Consider the following 12,247-nt stretch of genomic DNA (forward strand, 5'->3'; position numbering starts at 1 on the left):
AGACGGAAGCGCGGTAGCCACTCTGAGCTATCGGCGGTGCTGTGGGCAGCTCGTGCGCTCCTCATGGTGCCGCAGCCACTTCTTTCAGCAATACAAACAAGCAAAGCTGCTGTTATAGCAGCTGTAACAGGAGCTGGCACCCCCGCAATCCCGGGGATAGGGCTGAGGCTCTGGGCCCGCGGGGGGGAGGCAAAATGCCCAAATGGCCCTCCCCAACCCCCCGAGGCAGAGAACTGTCCCTTGGGGCCGCAGCTGCACAATTTAGAATTTGGGAAAAACTTTTAAAATGCCCAATTAAACCAAATGAGAGATCAGATTGAAATAAACAGAATCCTACTAGGAATATTCTCAACAGTTCTTGGACCAAGAAAGATTGAGAGGAAGCTGGGCCAGGATTGGAAGGCACCAGTATTTAAGAGTTTTTTCTTAGTCTTTGGACCAATCAGGCTTTGAGAATACCCACACGTGACCACTCCCTCCCTTCCTCTGGAAAACAAGAAAATATGTTCTATGAAGCCCTTGGCTGTGGTAAAGTCTACAGTTTATGTATGCTTAACTCTCATTAGGTCCTCCTGATCTAATTGTGCATAACTGTATGCAGAGTTGTGCTGGATCTTGTGGGAGAAGTGGTGACAGGAAAATGACTACAAACAAAGAAATGCATTATGATTAAGCATTACTTCACTGAAAGCACAAATACTGCCAGAAAGCATGCAGAGAATCACTTATTGCACCTACTACACTTCTCAGGGGTGTTTCCTTTTCACTCATTCCTCCACCCAACCTTTCATCGGCTTCTTTGAGAGATGAGTTACAGACATCAAACAAAGCTAGATGAAAATGAAAAGCAGAGCCACAATGATGGCTCTTCAAAAAGCACGGGGTAAGGGAGACGTTCTTTTCTGATAGGGAGAAATAAGAGAAACTGCTCTTCAGTACAGCTCAGCTCTACTTGCAAATCTCAATGCAAATCAAATGCAGAAATCTAATTATTATTTATGGAATGTTAGTTCCATTTCCCAATAAATGGTATCAATGTAGATAGCGAATATTTTAAGTATACTTTAATACTTGTAAAGTATCTTAATATTAATTAATACAATATTGGCTTTCCAAAACAACAGCTAGATGTCAGATTCCCTCTACCTCCAATTCATTCTTCTCTGCAAACCAAATACGAGAACCAACTACAATCTGCATTATCAAGTTTTTTTCTAATTGTGCAAAAGCCTAAGCCTACTGCCCATTTTCCAAATTTGGAAAAATAAAGATTAAAACCAAGAAACAATAAAAAGTAATAGAATTCACTAATTGCAAAAAAAAAACCCTTTTAAAGAATTCTACATTGCACCCAAGATGTAACAAGTTATATATAAATGAGTTTTCAGATAAATCTAAATTCTCTAAAGTATCACGAGCAAAATCACTTCTTCCAATGTCTCTCCTTTATTTGTCAAAGCTTTTCATTTTTCTAAAGCTGAAGATATATAACTTTACTAGTGATATTGTTGGGCAGTGGGTGGGCAGAGACTGATCTTCTGGAAAGTTATCTGCTGCATACCACAAAGGCTTACATCTTAAAGTTAGTTTGTGGTAGTCCTTCCTTTTCTCTGCAGACATCTTTCCTTCATAAAAGCCTCTCAAGAGTATTTGAAGGGCTCCACTACTCAAACTGTGAAAATTGCAGTTGATTCTAAGTCATTTTTTTTCTTCCCTCATCACGGGAAAGTCTGTTGAATTTCATCTTATACCATTTGGGAGAAGGAGCAACAACACTCTTGAGACTTCTGGAGCACAAAAAGTAATGGTATACAAAGAAACGTTCCTCTGTGAATATCCTTACATTCCTTGATCATAAGGTCTCAAGCCAATCTATTTCATTTTAGATTAATTCTCTTCTGCAATCTCCACAAAGATTACAATTGCAAGATTTCTCACTCCCGATTCATGTGGATGATACCATTCCTGTAACAAGATGGGTCCTCCCAGTAACCCAAATTAAGGAGTGGACCTCTCGGTTGTAAAATGCCTCTGTGTCAATTCACTTAACTCAAATCATACATAAGGCCTGCAATCTTTAACCAAACAAGATAACTTAAGGAATTCAATATGAGATCAAATTGAAGGAATTACTGTGTCAAAGAGGAAAATAATTTTAGCTGGTAAAGGAGGGGTTTGATGGAGAGAACAGGATATCCGTGACAGCAGTCAAGCATAAATAATTTTGACACTGTGTTAGAAAGATGATTCGAGCCAAGTCTCTGATGGTGTCAGAAATTAATTTTGAGGCAAGATTGGATAAGATAGAGAAAAGAATACAAGATATTTTGATTAGATTATTAGCACTCATCCTTAGAACTGTAACTTTACAATTTAAAGTTTAGAATTGCAAGACGTGAGATACTGCGACTATGCAGATGACTATTTAAACTTGGCTTATTTTAGTCTTTATTGTTACCCTAGAGATTACTGTTCACCCTGTTAGCCTTGAGAACCTGTGGTTTGGTAAAAAGGAGGTTCACTGATATTTCTATTCTGTCAAGAAACAAGCTTAACTTAACTACACACAGCATATCATAAAATATATCATTTACTGTTTAATGGAGCCTACTTGAGAACTCTTTATTAATTACACAACTTATTAGAGGAAAGAAAATAGAAGCCAAAAGCTTTCAGATGGTAACAGCACCTTGAATCAAGTACAAATTATATAGAAATATGACATTCTGAAAGAATGTCATATTTCTATATAGTTTTCACTATAAAGGAGAAATGTTACGATTTATGCCAAGTTAAAGCAGAAAATACATTCCAATGGAGGCAGATATGTGTTTGCCAATGCATCTCAAAAATGGGGGAATTAGGGAAGTGACACCCACTTAGCAAGGAATTTCTTTGTCTCTAGGAATGCCTTAGTAGATGCATTGTCTTCTTCCAAGTGGGTGAAATATGGCAGAACCATCTGATGAGCCTGAAATGTATTAAGTGCTCAACCATACAATCTGAAGAGGTTTTTCTCAAAATAGCAGCCAATGTCTCTGAGAGCTCGAATTTTATGTTCTTGAAATTTAAGAGCCAAGAAATCCCTGATGCAAAAAATTCAGAGCATCTGCAACAAACAAGAGAGACACCAGATCCTATCTCTGAAATTAATAAATGCAGTGTATGAATCTGTGAAAAATTCAAAGTAAATCAATAATTCTGCATGCAAATCTTCTTTCCCCAACACTTGCCCAGTTTATGTTTTTAAAGAACTCTACAGTTTGTAGAATCAATTTCTAGCAGATCTCAGAGCCTCAATGTTCCTGTCAACTTCAAACACATTTCAAGTCCATTTCTCATCCAGTCTCCATACAGAGACATAAACTGCAAACTGATTTAATCCCTAAACATAGCCTACAAGCATCAAATAAGCAGGACAATAACTTATTATCCTTAACTCATCTTGTACAAATGAGAATTACACAGCACAACTCCCCAGTCATCTCCTACTTTCTTCATTCTCACTGTTTACTGAGTCTATGTATTCATTCACACGGTGGATAAAATATAATAAGTTCTATGCAACTCTTCACCCAATATTTTCATCCCCAGAAAATTTCTAAATGGCAATGCTCATCTTTCGGGGCAAGATCTGCCATTTTGGGGTGCATGATGAGGGAGCCATTTCTATTTCTTTTGATCTAAAAGTATCACCTGCTTTTGGTTTTTTTTCATATTCACAGATATGCACAGGTCTAATTCACTTATTTGGCAAGTTAATCCCTTAACATTCCTCCCAAAATGATTTGTTTTAAATTTTACTTCATTTTTGGTAATTTCATCATTACTATGATTCACTTAATAATTCCATGATTCATTTAACCACAAGATTCACTTAATAACTGCAGTGAATGGCTTAACAACCATGGCAAAAAATATCAAATGTTTTACTACTGAATCATTGGAACTGGCAAGGAAATAGAAGGGAAGGTTTGGGAAATAGGAGGGGGGGAAAAGGAGGACATGGGTTTGGTATTCTACCCACAAACATTTCTGAAACAATAGTGAACAAAAAAAAAGACTCATCATCAGTAAAATGCAGCTTATTAAGTAATCTAAATATTTTATGCAAGACATTTAGATCAAATGAACATACAAATTATAGCATAGGTTCATGATCAACTTTTGATATTCTACAGCTTGAGGCAAGCGACACTGCTTCTCATTATGCCATATGCCAAGGTGGTGGATTCCAATGCCAATAATGTAACACCCTCAACATGACCTAAAGGCAACAGACTATCTTAAGGGATGCAAAAAAATGTAATGGTATACACAAGAATACACACACACAAACACACACACACTTGTATACATACCAGTAGATGTTTTTTTAATAACTCATTTATCTCCACCAGCTCCCAGGCATCTATAACTTGAGGTTTTTACTTAGCCTAATGAGAGGATCAATCATGCAAACAAAAATGCAAAAGCATCTGTTTGCAGATCTCAATTAAAATTTTAAAAATCAGGAATTTATTTCAATTTATGTATATCATTTGAAGCTGGCTTGAAATTTCAGTAGGGGGAATTCCAGCCATCATAAATAGTGGGAGTCGGCAGTTGTCCTCTTCTGCTAGAAGATTAGCTGCAACTTCAGAAAAAAATGGGCATAAAAAAAAAAGAAAGAAGTGAAATAAACTGTAGTGAAAATAGCACGGACATAATGAAGCAAGATTAATATTCCTACAAAATAAATAAAAAAGGGAGATCAGAAGGAGGTAGAAGCTAGTTGGAACAGATTGAAAAACAATGTTTCAAAATGCCAAAGAAGCATGTGGAGTTAAGCTTGGTAATTCTTGGTAAAGAGAAAGAGAAAATACAGCTGCAAAAGAGGTAACAAAAAAGGATAAAAATAGCTAATATCAAATTAGCGATTTTGGTGGACATAAAACAATTTGGAAATGAGTGAAGAGAGCTAAATATGGAGGCTTGATGAAAAGTACAAAATGCTGGAAAGAGTACTTTAGTAAGGGCATCGTAGTAATTCATCAAAGAGTGGAATCAATATTAATGCTACAAATGCTAGTGACAAAGAACAATGATGAAAAATAAGTCACAAATCTAATTATACTAAAAAAAAATAGTAAGGCTACAATTGTAGATGGCATAACTGGAAGACTATGGATATAGTTTAACGATGGGAGCGGTTGCTATTTTTGTTCCCCTACACACTGGAAAAAGTGGGAATCGGGAAGGGAAGGCAAAAAACCAAAGGTGTGTCATCCCAGAAGAATTGTTAATTTAAAAATGAATGCAATGTCCCCTACTTTCAAGGCCAGGAAAAGCATGGCCAACAGTCAGTTAATGTGAAAAGGTATGATGAAAATGCTTAGGATTCAAACCCTGGGGTTGACATGTGTACTGAGAGAGAATCCTATGATGCCTGTGTTTAGCTATTGGCAGCTCTTGTTAATAACTTCGTTCTTAACTTTTCTTTTCTTTTTTGTGCAACTTAGTTGAGTCTGTGAAACTGCTGCAACAAAATTACTGAATGTGGGGTTGAGTTTCTGGAGAAAATAGACTTATTGGCTGGTCATCTCATCTACCTCTCAGGTTTCCTCTTTGGGGAAGGCTAGGAGTGAGAAAGGGATGCAGTGGCTCAGTGGCTAAGATGCCGAGCTTGTTGATCAGACAGGTCGACAGTTCGGCAGTTCGAATCCCCAACACCGCGTAACGGAGTGAGCTCCCATTACTTGTCCCAGCTTCTGCCAACTTAGCAGTTCGAAAGCATGTAAAAATGCAAGTAGAAAAATAGGAACCACCTTTGGTGGGAAGGTAACAGTGTTCCGTGCACCTTTGGCGTTTAGTCATTCCGGCTACATGATCACGGAGACGTCTTCAGACAGCACTGGCTCTTCGGCTTTGAAACAGAGATGAGCACTGCCCCCTAGAGTCGGGAACAACTAGCACATATGTGCAAGGGGAACCTTTACCTTTAGGAGTGAGAAATCCCCCTGCCACCAGCACTTTGCTGGGATGGTATGCCTGTGAGGAGGGGAAGGAAAACTACTTCATGTGGACCAGTGGTTTGGAAATAACCCACCTCTAACCAAAAAGTGACTCTCAAGAACTTTGAGGAAACTCTTTTCATAAGCTTTACTAACTCCTGCAGGTTAAGCCTCAATGGCTTGGCAAAGGAAAACTACTATATTCCAAAGTTATAAAACATAGTGATATAATAACCTGCAGCTGACAATATATCCATTAAAAAAGCAAATAAAGGTCAACCTTCACCCTGAGACTAACTATTTCAGCTGTTTTTAATAGTTACCAAAAGAAAGCATTTTAGAAAGCTCTAAAGTGGAAAAGGAGGAGAGAAAATTCCTCCCTTATGATAGACAGGTGAAGCTCTGCCAAGAGCTTATCTGCTTGGAGAGGAAAAATAGTAAAGAAGTAAAACAGAGCAACAGCAGCTCCCTATTAACACCATAGAGACCAGGCCTGACAAACTGGCAGTCCGCGTGCCGGATGTGTCACACAAAGGCTTCGCCTACCCTGGCTTCGCAAAGGCAAAAAATGACGTGATATGTCACGATACTCGTGTGACACAATCAAGTTTGACACACGTGATATAGGCTGTGATCTCTTATAACTCTTATAACTCTTCATTTTTGTAACAATATTCCAAAGGGCAATTTTTAAAAAATGGAGCATTTCTCTCAGGAATAAAATTGCCTTTTTCAAACAGGCATGTCAAACTTCAGGACATTTAATATCAAGTTTCATTCCTGATAGTGAAGCTCCATTTGTTTCCACTCATCTATGTGCATTAGTTCTTCTGAATAAGCTTTTTTCAGAAGCCATTTCCCTTTCAAGAGTACTTTAAGACTATTGTTGGCAATGTTGACTTATAAAAGGCCTATTATTCCTCCAAAAAGGCACTGTATTGTTGGAATGTTAGAACACAAGCACATTAAAATAAGAACATGTTAGTCATATTTTTTTTGTAATAAAAAGTATGCTTACAATATTGTCCAAGGGCATACTTCCTAATTGTTACTCTATTTGACACTTAAAAGTATTTTATTTCTCACATTTTTGCAAGGTAAGCCAGGTTTATTTTCTTTATAATACCAATTAAGGCAGTGGTTAGTAAGTTACAAAGTTTAAGTTATGCACCATAGACCAAAATAAACACCAAAACACCACAAGGAAAGTAGTTATTTGTAACCAAAATATGATCATCCACAGATTTGCAGAAAACCATCCTTTGTGGAAAGCAATTGGTTGTTACCATTTTGACTTTAATGCATATGAAACTTTTGAATTATACTACTTCCAATTCTTACAGAGCTGAGGAAATTCAAGATATTGTTTGTTAGCAACCTAATCCTACAAAGAGCTAAGCATATCTAAAACCATTATATCAATGGACCTAGATATTCAAATAGGACCAAACTGAACATTTTCTACAGGGTTTTTTATAACGCCACTAATGCTGCAGAAAAATCTTATATTTAATGCATGTGCTGAAAAAGGACACTCACACAATGGCCAAACTGCTCTTGATGTTTGTCACAGTAAAATAAGACATCATCTGTATTGTTTCACCAGGCACAATGAGAATTTATTATCATAGGAAATGTATATGTATGCTAAAATTGACTTCAGTGGGACCTGTCAGCCTCATAATAAACTTGAGACACAACATTTGCTGCAGCCATAGTACCATAGGCTTAATCATGTGGAACGAAACAATGGGCTGCATTTCTAACAAAAAAATAGTATAATACCCACATGGGCTCATCAGAGAAATGTTATGAAACACTTCAGGATTTTAAACTATTGTACCAAAAATTACTATGCAAAATTCAGGTCCCAAATTCTTTAATTGGATCTTAGTTGTAAGTCTGTTTGGGAAAAACTTTTGAGATAAGGATTGGTACTCAACTCTAAAAAAAAAAGCTGCATCCTTAACTCCAGCCCAAATATTTTAATTAATAAGAGTACTATTTTCTGTACAGAACTGGTCAGCACCTTGCTTTGTACAGTAGAAGAAACTTCCTTTTCTCACAAAGTGGAACAAACAGGATGTTTGAGAACAGTTCTGAGAATTCATACTATAGTAACCTATTCAAGTGGAAAAAAGGGAGGAAATTTGTTGAAAAGAATATATATATATATATATATATATATATATATATATATGTATATGTATATGTATATGTATATGTATATGTATATGTATATGTATATGTATATGTATATGTATATGTATATGTATATGTATATGTATATGTATATGTATATGTATATGTATATGTATATGTATATGTATATGTATATGTATATGTATATGTATATGTATATGCAAGTTATCTGACATTCTTTTAGGTAGCTTGACATTTCCTCCATGGCTTAATACCTACAAAATAACTAACAAAAAAACTTCACCTGTGGAATTCTTGGGAACTTGTTAAAGTGTAAACGCTCACTGAAGAATGTGTCAGATGGTGGTCTTCAATGAAGTTTTTGTGAACTGCATTATATAGGAAATTCATTGTCTACCCCTCATACTGTAAGCATGTACAACAGTATGATGCTCTGTGCTCATATCCTAATCTGGGAATATACATTTTCCATAATTATATTATATAGTTAGCTAGCTTTTCCTCAAATCAGATCATGCTACAAATAGGACCCTTCAAGATTGTATTGGAGGAAAGTCAGGTAAGCCATTAGTTTTTAGATTCAAAACACCCCATAAAAGAACCAGATAAAATCTAATAATAATAATAATAATCTGTAAACACTGGAATAATAATACTGTCAGGTTGGTATAAACGTAACATAATTCATGCAGAAATTATATTACAAAATTTAAAATACCACAGAAATACAATAATCAAGTATCCTGCCCATATGGTAAATTGAAGAGCCAGAAACTAAAAAACAACAACAATCCAGTTCATTATACATAGGATCTATTCTGAAGAGTCAAAAATTTGCTCACTAAAGAAAAGCAGAGTAGAGCACACAGATATAAAGTTTGTCTAAGAGATTGATTGTTTTTAAAAAACTGATTCAGTTTTTCCTGTGAAGAAAAGCAGAAGACACACTGAAAGCCCACTTGGCAAGAATGAAACCAGACATCTGAGACTAGGGTCATGCAGCTGATTACTCAGGACAAGCCAGCTAACTTAAAACTGTATTTTATTAGGCAAAAATTACTGGAATCCTTGTCTGAGTAAGGAAATAACTTAAGAGAATTCTCAAGGCCAGGTCTTGACTTTTTCTCTTCCCCACTGGAATGGTAAAATAAATATGTTTTAGCCAAAGTCAGAAATACGGAGAGTATGATAAATTGCATTCTTAGCCTCTGGCAGATACTAGCTATCTAGTTTGTTGGGCTGCCAAGAGCCTGTTGTGATAACATATTAAAACAAAGAAAACTTACAGCATTGCAAGAAAAATGCACAAAGCTAATGGGTACTTGATATGAAGATTCTCTATCAGCAAAGCCTAACAAAAGAGGAGTAATTATTCTCCAATTGCCTATTGTCCCACTGGAGAGGAAATGATACAATCATCAGCAGAAGAGGCAACAGTGATGCTCAGGCATCAGCAGCTCATTTCAACTGAAGACACTCCTTACCATTTCTTGGTGCATTCAACCATCAGTTCCTGATAAGAGGCCACAAACTGGAACTTGGATGCATGTTTCCCAACACGCTGCAGTCTTTTCCATACTGAAGCCATGCTGCAGAAGAATCAGCACCCTTGAAGGCTCAACAGGAATAGGAAGGCTCAAGCTGAGCAAGGCAGTATAACTGTTTATGCTGAACGATGTGCCCAGAAGTCTAGCAAAATTAACAGACAAGTAAAAGGCTGAAAAGATGCTCAGGATTCATGGTTTGGATATCCCTTTCCCAGGATAAATCCCGTGTTAAGTGAAGGGCACATTATTGGCAGGGGGCATCATGATTTGGAACAAGAAAGAAAAGAAACTGTAGAAAAGTCCCTTATGAAGTCGTCATGTCTCTTCATAGGTTCCAATGAGTTTCAGATCATGAAACTAGAAAAGAAAACAGAATTGCAGATCTATAAGTAATGTTTTATGCCCTTCACATTGCAATCACACACCCCTCCCTTTCCAAACCCTGAAAGAAGGGGGGGAAATGCAGAAACAATTTCAAGAATGTTAGCCACGAGTCAGTCTGGAAATAAACCAATCAGTTTTTTTATATCAGCATTCTCATCTTCCAAAACAACATTATATTCCCTCTCTCTCCTTCTCCCCACTCCCTGCCTCCCCTCTCCCTCTCTCACACACACAGAGAGACACAGAGGAATAGATATTTAAAAGAGCAGGTCAGGACCACTCTCCAGCATCTTTGGGAAGCAATGATGGGTTAAGGCATTGCCAGCAGAACACCCAAAGGGAGATGTGAGAAGTTCTTTGTCTCCATGCTGATGACAAAAAGGTGTAACAGTTGTCTCCTCCCCAGCCCTTCTTCCTAGGGGAATTGATACATAATGGAGAAATAAGAGGGCAGGGATGCTCTTGCAGTGTTTATATTGGATGTGTCTACAAGAGGATAGATGTGAGGATGTTTGCTGAGTTTCAGCTGCTTAGGGGAGTAATTATTCTTTTCATTTTGTAGGGTACAATTCTCATTCCACAATGCTTTCTTTCCAGCCAAGAACATAAAGAGTTGGGAGGGGGAAGAGAAGAACAATATTTATTATTTTATTTCCCTGACTTCTGGCTGAAGAAATAGTGAGCAATGGGTGGAGAGAAGGGGATAATGATGGCACCAGTGAAAGTGGGAAAGAGATGCACTAGAGGGGGCAGAGGTCTTCCTCCAAAGATTTCTCCTGGTTGCCAGAGCATTCCCTTGCTCTTGTAAGAGACTCCGCTTTCATTGTTTCAGCCTGTCTGGCTTGTTCACCAGGAAAAGACACCTTTTCCTTTTTTCTTCCAATGGTCTGTTACTCATTCTCTGCCCCTCACGCTCAGCACTGGCTCTGGACTGGTTCAGAGCACCAAAGCCTTTTAATCTGGAGGCAGAGAAGGAGGGGAGGGGAGTGTTGAGAGCTGCACAAGACATACCTCCCAAAATCTGGAAATCATTACAGCAGAGAAAACAAGGTGAAACCACCAAGCAGCCATTCAGATGTCTCGCTGCTGCCGCCGCCGCCGCCGCCTTTTCTCGTTCTTACCTTCCTCCAGCTCCACGCACGTTTAATCCTAGTAAGGCTGGATCTGCCGCTGTCACACAAGCCATCCAATACTAGCTCTGCCTATTCCAGCTGCAGCAGCCGCAGATCCATTCCAGTTATCCGGGGATCAACACTGCAGATCCGGGAGCCTCAATCCAAGCCCAAGGCTCCCTTCCCAAAGCCTCCAGGCAGAAGGCGGTGGCAGCGCCACTGATCGTCCGAAGGTCCCAGCACCACTTCGCATTCCACAGTCACTACCTTCCTGCAGCCAGAGGTGCGCGCCTCACAGCAACTTCGCCCAGCGGCGCAACCAAACCGACGGCTCAGAGCACGCCATTGGCAAGGGATCGGAGTCCACCCCAAGCAAGCGCGCCCATTGGCCGCAGGGTTATGTCAATCATTCCACCAGGCAGGGACTGAGAGGGCGGGGGAACCCAAGCCCTCCTTGTAGCAGGGGTGGGATGAAAAGCGAGGAAAATAAACGATGGGTTCGTTCGTCTTGCCTCAGAGCTGTTTTTCTATTGGCTTTCAGAATTCTGAAGAGGCGGGTTGTTTATACCGAATCGAGTCATAATTGGGCAAAAAGGGCATCCGTTTGAAGAAAGTTGCAAGCTTTCGGATCGGGGAAATAAGTAACTGCGGCTGGTCGATCATTCGGAAGGAAGACTTACTTGTCTTCGAATTCAGAAAACTTAGGCTTTGACACTAACCTACGTGGCCGTAATTTAGATCCCGTTAGTGGATCATCTCTACAAACATACTAATTTCTGTTATAAATGTTTAGAAATCTGAGGTTGAGGTGAAAGATTGGGGTTATTTAAAAAGGAGTACTTCATTCTAGTTTAATTTACAGAACATCCAAATTTACAGCGGCAGTTTAGAAACTGGGGTAAGAGAACGCATCCTGAAATAACTCCCAACATGTTGGGAACATGTGCATTTTAGTTGACTTTAACTGAGGTCAACTACAATAACAATCATTTTATTATCAATGTTAACTCTAATCTTTCTCATGTCTTGAATAAATAAGTTAGACAGT

At 38.4% G+C, this 12,247-nt stretch overlaps 1 protein-coding gene across 3 annotated transcripts in view; it reads right to left on the reverse strand.

Moving 5' to 3' along the window:
- The window catches only part of EHBP1 (EH domain binding protein 1), a 255,357-nt gene extending 243,824 nt beyond the window's left edge, over window positions 1–11,533 (reverse strand). The window contains exons 1-2 of one of the 3 annotated variants that reach the window (XM_032212780.1): window positions 11,209–11,533; window positions 9,641–10,060 (exon numbers count right to left, since the gene is read on the reverse strand). In XM_032212780.1, the coding sequence (XP_032068671.1) occupies window positions 9,641–9,744 (104 nt within the window). In that variant the 5' untranslated portion in view covers window positions 9,745–10,060; window positions 11,209–11,533. The other 2 variants (XM_032212778.1, XM_032212779.1) reach the window with 2 other exon arrangements.
- Between the last annotated feature and the right edge of the window lie 714 nt (window positions 11,534–12,247).

The sequence above is a fragment of the Thamnophis elegans genome, chromosome 3 (assembly GCF_009769535.1).
Source record: "Thamnophis elegans isolate rThaEle1 chromosome 3, rThaEle1.pri, whole genome shotgun sequence".
Classification (NCBI taxonomy): domain Eukaryota; kingdom Metazoa; phylum Chordata; class Lepidosauria; order Squamata; family Colubridae; genus Thamnophis; species Thamnophis elegans.